At 37.5% G+C, this 16,070-nt stretch overlaps 1 protein-coding gene across 1 annotated transcript; it reads left to right on the top strand.

Moving 5' to 3' along the window:
• Positions 1-8,098: 8,098 nt before the first annotated feature.
• On the top strand, positions 8,099-13,679 carry LOC122749222 (olfactory receptor 52D1-like). The gene is made up of 2 exons (XM_043995477.1): positions 8,099-8,112; positions 12,743-13,679. Exon 2 carries the CDS (start codon positions 12,831-12,833, stop codon positions 13,677-13,679), a length of 849 nt encoding a protein of 282 aa, XP_043851412.1. The 5' UTR covers positions 8,099-8,112; positions 12,743-12,830.
• Positions 13,680-16,070: the final 2,391 nt, after the last annotated feature.

Genomic DNA, 16,070 nt, shown 5'->3' with positions numbered 1-16,070 from the left:
TATAGGCCAAACATGAGTAATCGTGCCAAACTATTTCCACATCATTATGTTGTGAAAGAAAACACAAGCAACCCCTCCTCCCCCCCAAAAAAATTAAAAAGTTTAAAAAGCTTGCTTCAATATGCATTCAGTTTTCTCTGGAGGTGGATAGCCTTTTTCATCGTAAATTAATCAGTATTCTCTTGGATTGTTGTATTGCTGAGAATAGTTAAGTCATTCATAGTTGATCGTGTTGCTGTTACTGTGTACATTATTCTCCTGGTTTGACTCATTTGTATCAGTACATATAAGTTTTTCCAGGTTTTTTCTAAAAGCATCCTGCTTGTCCTTTCTCATAGCACAATAGTATTCCATCACAACCATATACCACAACTTGTTCAGCTATTCCCCAATTGATGGGCATCCCTCAATTTCCAATTCTTTGCCACCACAAAAAGAGCTGCTATAAATATATTTATATGTATATGTCCTTTTCCTTTTTGTTTTCTTTTATTTCTGTGGGACACAGACTTATCAATGGTATTGCTGGGTTAAAGGATACACATGATTGAATAGCTTCATATGATTATAGATAGTCATGTGAAAATAACTTGTTCATATCATTTGACCATTTATCAGTTGGGGAATGACTTGTATTCTTATAAATTTGACGCACAGTTCTTTTTGTATTTGAGAAATGAGGCTTTTATCAGTAAAACTTGGTATATTTTTTCACAGTTACATTTTTCCCTGTTTATCCTAGTCTCTCTCCCTTCACCCTGTCCATCCCCAAAAGTGTTTTGCTTTTGACTACTGCTTCCCCCAATATTTTCTCCTTGACCTGAGAGCTTTGGAATTTGACTATAATATTCCTGGGGGTTTTCATTTTGGGATCTCTTTCAGGAGATGGTTAGTGGATTATTTTAATTTCTATTTTACCTTCTGGTTCTAGAATATCAGAGAAGTTTTCCTTGATAGTTTCTTGAAAGATGATATCTAGGTTATTTTTTATTAGGTTTTCAGGTAGTCCAATAATTCTCATATTATTGCTACTAGATTTATTTTCCAGTTCAGTTGTTTTTACAATCAGATATTTCACATTTTCTTCTATATTTTAATTTAAGTTTTTTAAAAATTTAATTTGATTTAAAAATTTAACATTTATTGCTTCTTGATGTCACAGAGAGTCATTAGCTTCCATTCACCTATTCTAATTTTTAAGGAATTATTTTCTTAGTAAGCTTTTGTACCTCCTTTTTCATTTGGCCTATTATACTTTTTGAGTTCTCTTCAGTGGATTTTTGTAATTCTTTTACCATTTGGCCTATTCTGTTTTTAAGGTGTTATTTTCTTCAGTATTTTTCATGACTCCTTTACCAAGCTGTTGACTCCTTTTTTCTTTTTTTTTTTAATCATAAAAGCATTTTATTATTTTCCAGTTACACATTTTTTCTCCCTCTCTTCCCTCCCCCCTCCCCAAGACAGAAAGCAATCTGATATAGGTTATATTTGTACAATCACATTAAACATATTTCTACATTAGTTATGTTTTGAAAGAATCAGAACAAAAGGGAAAAACCTCAAAAAAGAAAACAACTAAAAAGTAGAAACAGTATGATTCAATCTACATTCAGAATCCACAGTTCTTTTTTTCTGGATATGGAAACACTTTCCATCATGATTTCTTTGGAATTCTCTTGGGCCATTGTATTGCTGAGAAGAGCCGAGTCCATCACAGTTGATCATCATACAATGTTGCTTTTACTGTGTACAATATTCTTCTAGTTCTGCTCACTTCACTCAGGATCAGTCCATTTAAGTCTTTCCAGGTTTTTCTGAAGTCTGCCTACTCGTTATTTCTTAAAGCACAATAGTATCCCATTACATTCATAGACCACAACTTGTTCAGCCATTCCCCAATTTATGAGTATTCCCTCGATTTCCAATTCTTTGCCACCACAAAGAGAGCTGCTATAAATATTTTTGTACATGTAGTTCCTTTTCCCTTTTCTATGACCTCTTTGGGATACAGACCTAGTAGTGGTATCACTGAGTAAAATGGTATGTACAGTTCCCTAGTCCTTTGGGCATAGTTCCAAATTGCTCACGATAATGGTTGGATCGGCTCACAACTCCAACAACAATGTATTAGTGTTCCAATTTTTCCACAGCGTCTCCAACATTTATTATTTACCTTTTTTTTTTTTTTTGTCATATTAGCCTATCTGATAGGACTGAGGTAGTACTTCAGAGTTGTTTTAATTTGCATTTCTCTAATCAGTAGTGATTCAGAGCATTTTTTCATATGGCAATAAATAGCTTTGATTTCTTCATCTGAAAACTGCTTGTTCATAGCCTTTGACCATTTCTCAAATGAGAAATAGCTTGCATTCTTATAAATTTGATTTAGTTCCCTATACATTTTAGAAATGAGACCTTTATCAGAAACACTTGCTGCAAAAATTGTTTCCCCTTTTTCTCCTTACCTTCTAATTTTGGCTGCATTGCTTCTGTTTGTACAAAACCTTTTTAATTTAATGTAATCAAAATCATCCATTTTGCATTTCATAATATCTTCTATCTCTTGTTTGATTATAAATTGTTCTGTTCTCCATAGGTCTGAGAAGTAAACTATTCCTTCCTCTCCTAATTTACCTGTGGTATCACCCTTTATATCTAAATTTTGTACCCATTTTGATCTTATTTTGGTATATGGTGTAAAATGTTGGGCTATGCCTAGTTTCTGCCATACTATCTTTCAGTTTTCCAGCAGTTTTTGTCAAATACTGATTTCCTATCCCAGAAGAGAGAATATTTGGATTTATCAAACAGTAAATCACTATAGTCATTTACTACTATGTCTCCTGTGCCTAATCTATTCCATTGATCCACCAATCTATTTCTTAGCCAGTACCAAATAGTGTTGATGACTGCTGCTATATTGTATAGCTTCAGATTTGGTACAGCTAGCCCGCCTTCCTGTGCATTTTTTTCATTAGTTCCCTTGATATTCTTGACCTTTTGTTCTTCCAGTTAAATTTTGTCATTATTTTTTCTAGCTCTATAAAATAATTTTAGGTGGTCTGGTAGGTATGACACTGAATAAGTAAATTAAGTAGAATTGTCTTTTATTTACATTAACTTGGCCTATCCTTAAGCAATTTCTATTTTTTCCAATTATTTAGATCTGATTTTATTTGTGTGAAAAGTGTTTTGTAATTGTGTTCGTAGAGTTCCTGGGTTTGGCTTGGCAGGTAGATTCCCAAGTACTTTATTTTGTCTACAGTTACTTTAAATGGAATTTCTCTTTCTATCTCTTGCTGCTGAGCTTTGTTGGTCATATATAGGAATGCTGATGATTTATGTGGATTTATTTTATATCCTGCAACTTTGCTAAAGTTCTTGGTTTTTTCAAGTAGTTTTTTAGTTGATTCTCTAGGATTCTCTAAGTATACCATCATATCATCTGCAAAGAGTGGTAGTTTTGTTTCCTCCTTGCCTATTCTAATTAATTTAATTCCTTTTTCTTCTCTTATTTGCAAAGTTAACATTTCTAGTACAATATTATATAATAGAGGTGATAATGGACATCCTTGTTTCACCCCTGATTGTTGACTCATTTTTTCATGATTTTCTTGTATCACCATAATTTCTTTTCCCATTTTTTCATGTACATCTCTTATTTGAGTTTTTACATTTTTCGCACTATTCCTGTAATTATTTTTGTGCATAAGACCAATTTATATTTTTCTTTGAGGCTTTAGATACATCAGTTTTGACTTTGTTGCCTTCTGAGTTTTTGTTTTGATCTTTCCTGTCACCATAGTAATTTTCTATGGTCAATTTCTTTTTTGTTGTTTATTCTTTTTTTTTTCAGGCTATTTCTTGACTTTTAACTTTATGTTACAGTTGGGCTCTGCACCTAGGGTGGAGGGGGCACTGTCTAAAGCTTTTTTTTTTATGCTGGTGTTTTCAAAACGAGCCCTGGGTGGGGTGTGGTCTGTAAGTTTTCAGTTTTTTCAAGGTTGTATGATCTAAGGAAAGGTGTGTTTATTACTCTCCTGGCCTGTGCTCTGGTCTATGAGCTTCTACAAGGACTCTTTGTCCATCTTGGAACTGTGATCAGAGTCCTCTGCTCTCCTGTGGCAACAAGTTCTGTTATGTTAATACTCCTCCTTGCCCTGGAACTGCAACCCAGGACTATGACCTTAATCTGTGTATAGACCATGCAACAGAATCCTGCCCTAGTGTCAGCAAATGGACCCCTGTAATCTCCTGATCAGCTGTCCAACCTTTTTACTGACTATGAGTCAGCCTGGGAGTTGTAGAAGCTGCTGCTACTGATTCAGTTGCCTCTAAGACCTGTTGCTGGATTGCTGAGATTCAATCTGCTATTGTTTTGCTGGGACATTGTGTGTGTTTGACTGTGCTCCCCTCTCATCTTGGTGGGACAGACCTTTCCTGGCAACCTTCTAAGTGATCTTGAGCTAGAAAAGTGTTTCACCCTGAACTTGTATGGATTTTGCCATTGCAGAATTCCTTTTGAGGCATAATGTTAAAGTTGTTTCAAAGGGAAATTGGGAGAGCTCAGGCAAACTCCTGCAATTTCCCTGCCATCTGGCTTTAGCTTTGAGCAGAAGACTTAGGAAGATTTGAAAGCTGAATGTAAGTACTTGAAGGCCTGTTTTGGAGAAGATTTGATTTGTTTTGCTTGGCTCCAGACAGGTGATCTGTGATCAATGGGTAAGAGTGATGATGAGAAGTCACATTTCAGTTTGATATAAGGGATGACTTTCTAACCATTAGAGTTATACCAAAGTAGAATGGGATGAAGATAGTGAAGATAGTTAGACTGAAGTTGGGTTATTATCTGTTGAGGATATTAGAATTGGGACTCAGGGTTCATATAGGGCTTTGGTATTTCAGGCCTTTTGCAACTCAAAGCTTCTAGCAGTGTGACCTTTAAGATCTAGAGTTCGGAATAAGGAGAAATAATGGTGGAATGAAGTTGTTGGAAAGATGCTGGGAATAAATTTGAAGATTTTTTAAAGGGTTAGAAAACCTTCCCTTTTCCAAGTAGATTTAATTTTTTATAATAAGCATTTTTATTTAAAGTTTTGAGTTCCAAATTCTATCCCTCCCTCCCCCCTCCCTGAGGTGGCAAGCAGTTAGATATAGGTTATACATGTGCAATTATGTAAAACATTACTATATAAGTAATTTTGTACAAGAAAACTCAAATATAAGAAAAAACAAAAGAAATAAAGTGAAAAATAGCATGCTTCAGTCTGTATTCAATCAATATCAGTTGTGTCTTTGGAGGTACATAGTATGCTTTATCATTAGTCCTTTGGGATTGTCTGGGATCATTGTATTGCTGAGAATAGTTGTCATTCAGCATTCTTCATCAAACAGTATTGCTGCCTCTGTGCACAGCATTTGCCTGGTTCTGTTTACTTCACTATACATCAATTCATGTAAGTCTTTCCAGGGCTTTCTGAAATCATCCTGCTTATCATTTCATATAGCTTGATAATATTCCATTGCAATCATATGCCACAGTTTATTCAGCCATTCCCCAATTGACAGGCATTCCTTTGATTTCCAGTTCTTAGCTTCCACATAAAGACCTGCTCTAAATATTTTTTATACAAATAAGTCATTTTCACTTTGAGGGGATTAGACCTTACTTTAAACAAATTGAATCTCTAAAATTCAACTTCATAAGTTCTAATCACTTGGTTAGGAGAGGGAATGGGAATATGAAAAGTCTCTGCAGGGTTAATAATGAGAGATGGGAGTTTCTTCTCTCAACACAGGCAATATGATTCCCTTCTTTGGGTCCCTAGTGGCCCAAACCTTGAGTGGTCTTAGAGGAAAAAAGTAACCATCTGGGTTCTTTTCTCTCAGGAACCTTAGTCCTGATATTTTAGGATCCTCATGGCCACCATACCCACTAGGCTTTCTGACTCAGAATCTATTAAAAAGGACAGAGAGAAGCCTCTTCCCAGAGTGCCAGCTGTGTCTGTCTAAGGCTGAGAATTCCTTAACTAGAAAGACAGAGTAGTACCTGCTAAAGGGCTTGCTTTGTGGTGAGTGATGGGCAGGGACCCAGGCCCAGGGTAGTTAAGAAAATCAGTAGGACTGAAGAATTTCTGGTCCACATACAGAGACCCACATACATGCTGTCACACAGGCATGCATGTAATTCCACATAGACACATACAAAACATAAGCACACAGGCACAGAGAGACCATGTCAGATATTCTTACGTATATACATACATGTTGACATATGTAGACAAACACTAACAACTACAGGATCACAATCCCAAGTAGTCACCTTACAGATGAGCAACAAAGCTGACTGGAAGAGAAAGAAGCTCATCAACCTTGGAAAAAAACAAAACAAAAACAAGAACATGGCCTAAACTAGGACCAGGAGATACAGAGACTGGAGGAAATCCAGGCAGTCCACATGTAAGTATTAGATGAGGTGGATGCAACTGAATGACATTTCATGTGTAAAGGTCTCAGGATTCTAATGGATTATAGGTTCAGTAGAAATCAATAATGTTCCAGGGCTACCAGTACAGCTCTCTGTCTTTAGTTGCTTATTATTAGTGTTAATAACAAAGGAGGTAATAGGTGCATTGTAGGAAATTTTGATAATGCTGTTCGGGTCTACCACTTGGTTGAAGCATGGCAAGAGAAAAGTATCTAGGATTAGGTAGGCACTATAGACCTTATGAAGACTGGCTAAACAAACTGGGGATTTTAGACTGAGAAGGGAATGCTCAGGGTGAACATCATAGTCTTCATCAAACATTTAAAGAAAGAACTATTACATGTGAAAGAACTCTTAGCTTTATTTTCCGTTACCAAGAAGGACAAAATTAGTACTGAATGGAGGAAATTATGCCTCAGACTTCTCAGGCAGTGTGATTTCAGATCAAGACAAGGAAATGCATTCCAATTACATTCAATTCAAAATATTATTACTAAGTCCCTACCATGTAGAAGATAAGGGAAGCCATGGTGTCATCCTTGGAGTCAGGAAGTTGTTGTTATTGCTGTTGAGTTGTATCAGTCCTATCTGACTCTCCATGACCCTGTTAGGGGTTTCCTTGGCAAGGATACTGGAGTGCTTTGCCTGTTGCTTCTCCATTTCATTTGACAGATGAGGAAACTGAGGCAAACAAGGTTAAGTGACTCGTACAGTCACACAGGTAGTAAGTGCCTGAGGCCAGATTTGAACCCAGGAAAAGGAGTCTCCCTGACTCTAGGCCTGGCACCCTATTCACTGTGCAACCTAGCCAGAGGCAGGAAGCCTTGTGCTCAGGTTCAAATGCTGACATGCAGCAATGTGACCGAGAAGCATGTAAGGAAGAAATAGGCACACTATAATAAATCCATTTTTCCAATGTTTGAAAAATAAAACCTTACAAAAAGAGTAGTGTTTGCTACCAAGCTCCTTTTGGAGGATACATGTCCGAATACAAAAAATAGTTTGGTTCAATGCAGTGGAAAGCTTTCCAGCAATTAAAATTGTCAGAAAGGGAATGAGCTGACTATGGAGGCAGTCAATTTTCCATTTCTAGAAGTCTTTTAGCACTCTTGGCAAGAGACACAATAATTTGCTAGGAATGCGGAAGAAATGATCAGAATGATGGCTTCTGAAGTCCCTTACAACCCTGAAATTTACTTTAATCTTTCATGTACATTTGTATAGCCATTTAAGATTGAATCAATCAATCAAAAACATTTATTAAACACCTATGTGATTAATGAAACCACTATGTGCTGGGCATTGAGCTAAGCACCAAGGGATACGAAGACAAAAAAGAAACATCCTCTGGCCTCAAAGAACTTACATTCTTCTGTGAGTGAAAAACATGGATAATAAATATACAGGAAACAAATGCAAGGTGATGAGAAGGAAATGCTGATAGCTGGGGATGGTCAGGAAAAGATGCATGGTTAAGATGGCACTTGAAATGAACTTAGCAACATTAGGGTTTTGAAGAAGTAGAAATAAAAAGGAAATACATTCCAGGTATGGGGAAGACTGTTAGGAATGGTAAGAAGGCCACTCTGGATTACCAAAGAATACTTAAATGACAGTAATATCAGGCTGTCCCAAGAATCATATTTAAGCTTTAATAACTTCAGAAATCAAAATGCTACCAACTTACAAAATATCATTTGAAAGATGATTTACATTTTAACTTTGATTTAGTTTTGTGATTTTTTTTTTTTTAGTGAGGCAATGAGGGTTAAGTGACTTGCCCAGGGTCACACAGCTAGTAAGTGTTAAGTGTCTGAGGCCGGATTTGAACTCAGGTCCTCCTGACTCCAGGGCCGGTGCTCTATCCACTGCGCCACCTAGCTGCCCCTGTTTTGTGATTTTTAAATAGGAAATCTTTTATTTTGATGTTAGTAAGATGAGGGATCCTGCATTATGCAGTGTACCTATAAAAATTTCTGGATGAAAGACGTCCTCATTTATGTATGTGTATGTATGTATGGATGTGTATGGATATGTATATGCACACACATGCCTAAACACATATATACATGTTTGTACACATATGTGTATATATATATATCAATATCATGCCTCATTCTTAGGAGCATCTTAAGGTTGGGAAAACAAAAAGTTTTAGTCAATGAGCACCAGCAGCTGATGCAAGTTGTTACAAAATTTGAAAATCAAAAAGAGTCACATTAGCACAAGATGGTAGCTGTATTGAATTTTAATAAGAAATGTCTTAATATCTTAAAATTGGAAATATTTCACTGTTTAAATGTTTTCGTAAGTTTGTAGAATACATAATTTTGAAGTTAAGCTTAAATTTGCACTAAGACTTCTGGGACACCCTAAATAAGTTAATGCTAAGTTGAGTAGGACTTAAAATTACAGATAAAGTATTCTGTATTTGACTGTAGAGGTAATAGGGTAAGGATGTGACATGGTCACACCTATGTCTTACCTTGGCAGATATATGGAGAATTGGATTGGGGAGGGGAGAGACTAGAGACAGGGAGGTTCTGAGAATAAGGAAAAGCTGATGAATCCCTATTCTAGAGGTACTGTTATGAGTGAATGGAGAGAAGGAAACAAATGTTAGAGGTGTTGTGAAGGTCACAGAGACAAGCCTTTTCGACTATTTGAATATGTGGGATGAGGGAGAGTGAGCAGCTGAGAATGACTCTAAGGTTTTAATCCTGGGTGACTAGAAAGATGGTGGTATCCTTAACTGAGATAAGGAAATTCATAAGAAGGGGTTGGTTGGTTGGTTTGGAGAGAAAACTTCTAAGTTATATTTTCGACATATTGAGTTTAAAAAGCACTTAAGTCACATCAACCCCAGTTGGTTAGTCAATCAATTAATAAGCATTTATTAAGCACCTTATGTTTGCCAGGCACTGTAAAAAGCATTATGTGTACAAAGAAAAGCACAAGACAGTCTATTCTCAAGGAAAGTCTAACAGGGGAGACAACATGCAAACAGCTATGTACAAACAAGTTATAGACAGTATAAAATGGAAATAATAGAGGAAAGGCACTATTATATGTGTCGATTGATAGACACAACATATACATAGAAAGTACTAATATTTCTATATCTATCTATCTATCTATCTATCTACACACACAGATATATATATATCTTTAAGATTTGCAAAGTGCTTTATGAATACTACCTAATCTGATTCTCACAACAACCCTTCAAATTAGGTGCTATTATTATCACCGTTTTACAATCAAGGAAACTAAGGCAGATAGAAGTTGAATGACTTGCCCAGGGTAACACAACTAGTAAGTATCTTTGACTGAATTTTAATTCAGGTCTTCCTGTGTCTGCATCCAGGACTCTATAATCATTACACCACCTACCTTCCTTTAGAATTAAGGGGCAATGAGGAAAGGCTCTCTGTAGAAGGTGGGATTTTAGGTAGTAAGAAGTGCCAATGTAATTGTGATTCTCATCTTATAGACAAGGAAACTGAGGTTCAGAGATAGTTAAATGACTGCCTCCAGCCTAGGTTTTCAGGTTTACACATTATTCCCACAGCAGATATAGAACTGACTGGACTAGGAGTGAGGAAAATCTGAGTTTGAATCCTGTCTCAGATACTTAAGAGGTGTGTGACCCTGGGCAAGTCAATTAACCTTTGTTTGGCTCAGTTTCCTCATCTGTCAAATTAGGGGGTTGGAGTAGATGGCCCCTAAAGTCACTTCCGATTCTAGGTCTGTAATCCCATGATTGATTTATAAATTGAGTTTACACCTCTACAAAATGTAAAATTGGAATTAAAATCCTATAATACCTAAGGTCCCTGACTCAAAGACTAGCATTATTCCCTCTATACCCAATGACCGTACATAAAGAGATATTGGATAAATTTGACCATTTGAAAAGATGCATGAAAAGCAGATCTGATAACTTAGGGAATTGTAGGTGTATCCTTTGGGCCCGGGCCCTTTGGAATCTACATTTGGTTTGGCATTCAAAGCCCTTCAAAAACTAGTCTCCTCTTGTTTCTTCAGTCTCCTTACACCTTACTCTGCTGCATGTAGTTTTTGATCCAGTGACACTGGTCTCCTGGCTTTTCAACAAAGTGCTCCATCTCTTGACCTGGAGCACTCTTCCTCCTTCTCCATGAAAACTGACCTCCCTGGCTTCTTTTAAGTCTCAACTCAAATTTCCACCTTCTACAGGAAGCATCTTGTATACAGCTTGCTCTGTATATATTTGCTCGTTGTTCTGAATTCAATTGTAAAGCTTCTTAAGGGCAAACACTGGTTTTTGCTTTTTTTTTTTTTTTTTTATCTCCAGTGCTTAGCACAGTGCTTGGCACATAGTAGACACTTAATAAATGTTGATTGCTTGCTTGATTAATAGCAACGCAAAGCTGAAAAAAGCTCATCTTCCTTGAAAGCTCAGCTTAGATTATTCCTTCTCCATGAAAGCTTCCCTCATTCCTTCAGTTGAAAGTGACCTCCCTTGCCTCAGATTTCTTAGAGCTCTTTGTCTACAGATATCCTTTACCTTATCATACTGTGCCTGAAAATTATTTGTGTAATTGACTCGTCTCTTCTGAAAGAATGTCATTCCCATGAAGATGGGGATGATGCTGTTTTTTTACTTTTGTTTACAGTCCTGGAATATAGCAGATAAATTATAAATTTAATTATTTTTGGTAATAAAATATGAAAGGAGGGGCAGCTAGGTGGGGCAGTGGATAGAGCACCGGCCCTGGAGTCAGGAGGACCTGAGTTCAAATCCGGCCTCAGACACTTGACACTTACTAGCTGTGTGACCCTGGGCAAGTCACTTATCCCTCATTGCCCCGCCAAAACCAAACAAATACATAAATAAAATAAAATAAAACATGAAAGGAAAGAGGAGGAGGTTATCTTCTGTCTGGGAACTGTATAGGGCTTCATTCATCAAAGGACTGGCTACTTGGTAACATTTGAAAGAAGAGGTAATGTGGTGTCAGGTCTAGACTGGGTGGGAAGGAGGAAGATAAGAGCCGTTTCCTGAGCAATACAAGGAGCATTGATGGAGATAACTTTTGAAACATGATGGTTTCTCTAATGAGAAAATGAATGTTTGTTTATTTTCAATTTATTATTTATTTTAAACATTTCTTTTTTCTAAATTTTGAGTTCCAACTTATCCCCCTCCCTCTCACATTTTTCCCCACCCCCGAGAAGACAGGCAATATATCAATTATACATGTAAAACATTTCAATATTAGCCACATTTTTTTTTAAAAAGCAAGAAAAATAGTGAAAAATTACACTTCTATTTCTATTTTATCCTCTGATCTAAGATATCAAGGAAGTTTTCCTTAATAACTTCTTGAAATAGGCTCTTTCTTTGAGCATGACTTTCAGGCAGTCCAGTAATCTCTCCATCTATTTTTCAGGTCAGTTTTTTTTTTTTTTTTTACCAAGATGTTACTTCTGTTTTCATAACTTTATTGCATGATTCTCATTTCTTTTTTTTTTTTTCCAATTTTCCCTCTACCACTCTTATCTCTTTCTTTAACTCTCCCTGAAATTCTTGTTGGGCTTGGGTCCAATTAGCATTTTTCTTTTAGGATTTGTTTTTAGCTGATTTTTCACATTGTTTTCTTCTGAGTTCATTCATGTCTTGGTTTTCCTTGCCACCATAGTAGCTTTTTATAGTCAGATTATTTTGTTGTTGTTTGCTCATTTTTCCAGCCCATTTTTCCCCAGTACTCCTTTCCACACTGGAATTGTGACCCAGAACTGTATATGGGCAGTAGATTTGCCAATCAGTGCCACTGTATAAAATGCCAGCAAAGAGTCCTTTGCAATCTCCTTTTGACGAGTTTTTTGCCCCCCTTACTGTTTCTGGAGTGAGAGCTTTCAAAGTTGCTACACTGTAGCTATTATTGCTTGCTCTGCATATGTGGGCTTTGGACAGGCCTCCACCCTGATTTCATCAATTTCTCCTGCTGATCTCCTAAGATTTTTGGCCAGAAAAAAATGGTATCATCCTGACTTTTTGATGGCTCTTCCACTCCAAAATTTTATTTAAGGCTTAATTTTAAAATTGTTTGGAGGGGCATGTTGTCAGAGGGTTCAGCTGAGTTGCCCCTAATCCCCCATCTAGGATCCACTTAAATGTCTGTTTGTTTTGTTTTGTTTTGTTTTAGGGACGATATCTCAATCAACAACCTCTCCTGACTAAGAGCTAGTGGCTATGTTCATTTCCAACAGCAGCAACTCCCTCCCAACTACCATATTCTTAACAGGTATTCCAGGGCTAGAGAGTGCGTACCTTTGGATATCCATTCCCTTCTGTACTATGTATATGGTGGCTCTGGTTGGAAACTTCATCCTCATCTTTGTCATATGTACTGATCACAGTCTCCACACTCCAATGTACCTTTTCCTCTGTCTGCTCTCATTCACAGACTTAGCCCTCAGCTCCACTACTGTGCCCAAAATGTTGGCAATCCTGTGGCTTCACGCTGGTCAGATTACTTTTGGAGGCTGTCTGGCCCAGATGTTCTTTGTCCACTCCATATTTGCTCTAGAGTCCTCTGTCCTCCTGGCTATGGCATTTGACCGCTATGTGGCCATCTGCAACCCACTGAGATATACAACCATCCTCAATCATGGTGTCATTGTCAGGATTGGCCTTGCTGGATTAATTAGGAGTGTGGCTATTGTCTCCCCATTCATCTTCCTGTTGCGGAGACTCCCATATTGTGGGCACCACATCATGGCACACACATACTGTGAACACATGGGGATTGCCCGGCTGGCTTGTGCTGATATCACAGTGAATATTGTCTATGGCTTGACTGTGGCCCTCTTAGCCATGGGACTGGACTCTGTGCTCATAGCAGTATCTTATTCTATCATTCTCCATGCTGTATTCCATCTTCCATCCCGTGAAGCACGACGCAAGGCTCTGGGAACATGTGGGTCCCACATTGGGGTAATCCTTGTTTTCTATATCCCAGCTTTCTTCTCTTTCCTCACTCATCGCTTTGGCCGCCATCATGTCCCCAAGCATGTCCATATCTTTCTGGCCAACCTATATGTGTTGGTGCCGCCTGTGCTCAACCCCATAATCTATGGGGCCAAAACCAAAGAGATCCAGAGAAGGATCTTGAGGTTAATGTCTCCAGGTCAAGACACTGTTTAAATTTCTGACTAATGATAGAAAGGGTTATTAGATTCATGAATAAATAAATGAACATCTTTCAAGTCTGTAGAAAGGTAAAAGAGAGCAAAGTATGGAGTCAGAAGAACTGGATTAATCACCAGCCTTGATACTTATAAGGTACATTACCCCAAATAAGTTATTTAACCTCTTTTTCTTCTTTTTTGAAATAGAGATGTTAATACCTGCCTTGATGACCTGATTCATAAGAAAATTTTGAAGGAATAATTTTGGAAACCCTAAAATGGTTATAGAAATATGAACCATTACTATTATCATTGATTTCATATGTGTCAGAGGGGGTAGGTATAGATAGGAGTTTATCTGAAAAAGATCTGGGTTTTGTTTTGTGAGGCAATTGGGGTTAAGTGACTTACCCAGGATCACACAGCTAGTAAGTGTCAAGTGTCTGAGGCTGGATTTGAACTCAGGTACTCCTGACTCCAGGGCCGGTGCTCCATCCACTGTGCCACCTAGCTGCCCCAAGATCTGGGTTTTTTTTTAGTGGACTACAAGCTTAATATGAAACAATAGTGTGATATAGCAACCAAAACCAAAACCAAAACCAAAATTAAAGTAATCTTGGGCTACTTAGCATATTTTACAAAAATAAGAAGGTAACAATCATGCCATTCTTTGCCCTAGTAGTTTACATTTATAATGCCAGAGTTACGGAATAACATGGATAAACCGGAGAATATTCACTGGAATTTGACACAGATGGTGAAGAATCTCGAGTGAGTGTCATCTGAAGATCACTGGAAAAAAATAGAGATGTCTCATTTGGACAAGAAGAAGACTTGGGGGAGACAGAATAGCTTTGTTCAAGAACTTAAAAGGCTTTCATATGGGGGCAGCTACGTGGCAGTGGATAGAGCAGCGGCCCTGGAGTCAGGAGTACTTGAGTTCAAATCCAGCCTCAGACACTTAACACTTACTAGCTGTGTGACCTTGGGCAAGTCACTTAACCCCAATTGCCTCACTAAAATAAAAAAAAAAAGGCTTTCATATGGAAGATGGATTAGATTAATTTTGTCTTGCCTCAGAAGGAAAAACAAACAAACAATGGGTGGAAGTTACAAAGATTCTAATTTTCACGTCATGGAAAAATAATAAATTCATAATAATTTGGAATCATTCCAAAGTCCTTAGCATAATACCTGGTACATAGTAGACACAATAAATGTTTATTGAGTTGAATTAAATTATTGCAGTGGATCAGACTGCCTGTCTCTAGATGGAATGGGTTCCCTCTCATTGGAGAACTTCAGGTTAAGTTTGAATGATCACTCACTGGGTGTGGTAAGATATGGTTGTCTATCTGCACTAGGCCCTTGTTCATGTTCTCACTTCTTGTCTAGGCCAGAGGTGTCAAACTCGGGCCCATAGGCGACATGCAGCCCCAAATACTCCAAGTATGGCTTGAACCAAATGAAAATATAATAGATGTAGTCCCCTTAGAACTCTGAGGGGAATCACTAGCCTTGCTTTGGGGCCCTAACCTGCTAGGCAAGGTAAAGGTTTGGAGTATAAGCTCACAGCCTTTGTATGGGATACAAAACTAATCCCCTCATTTCAGATATGAAGAAATGAGGCCTACAAAGGTCAAGATAACCTGTGTAGTAAATAGCATTGTCAAAATTAGAACCCAGATTTTCTCATTCCAAATACCATGCCCTATCTTCTACCTCATGATGCTTCTCTGGGGACTCAATAAATTTATTTTATATATAGGAACAAATCCAAATTTTTTTTAAAAATCAGATTTTTTAGTTCTCAAGAAAACACAGACAGATACACACAGACTTGCATACATACAGAATCAAAATCAGATAATATGTCATTGGGACATATTGTTTCCAGCTTGAGATGCAGATGAAATTTTTTGAGAGTCTGAAGAAGGCTTTTGAAGACTCCACTGGAATTGTTCAAAATAGAAGCCACATGGGGAGAGTTTGGAGTGTTATTTAGGGGAAATCAGAGCCAGACATTTCCTCTACCCTTGGCAAAAAGGGATCTAATACTGTGGGCATGTCCCAAACAAGTCAAGGAGTAGAGAGGGATGAGGATTGGGCTTATGGGTAGCCCCTAATATTTAAACTACTACTTTAGGGGATAATGGTGATGGAGAGACCAGATGACCTGTGAAGTGGTGTATCAGCCTTGACAACAGACTGAGGATGAGAGCAGGAGTAGGCATTCAATTAGCATCAGCTTCCATTCCTCCACTGAGTGAAGGAATGGCCTCTTTTTGTTATTGTTGTTGTTGTTGTTGTTGTAAATACAGTTAAAATTTTTTTTGGTTTTACTTTATGGAACAAAACAAGCATTTCCATAATATATACAATAATAAAGATGATGGTACATGAAACT

The sequence above is a fragment of the Dromiciops gliroides genome, chromosome 3 (genome assembly GCF_019393635.1).
Source record: "Dromiciops gliroides isolate mDroGli1 chromosome 3, mDroGli1.pri, whole genome shotgun sequence".
Classification (NCBI taxonomy): domain Eukaryota; kingdom Metazoa; phylum Chordata; class Mammalia; order Microbiotheria; family Microbiotheriidae; genus Dromiciops; species Dromiciops gliroides.
This window is presented reverse-complemented; position numbering and strand designations above follow the sequence as displayed.

Excerpts from the sequence above, each read along its gene's own strand:
- LOC122749222 (XM_043995477.1), top strand. The coding sequence starts at position 12,831 with ATGTATATGGTGGCTCTGGTTGGAAACTTCATCCTCATCTTTGTCATA.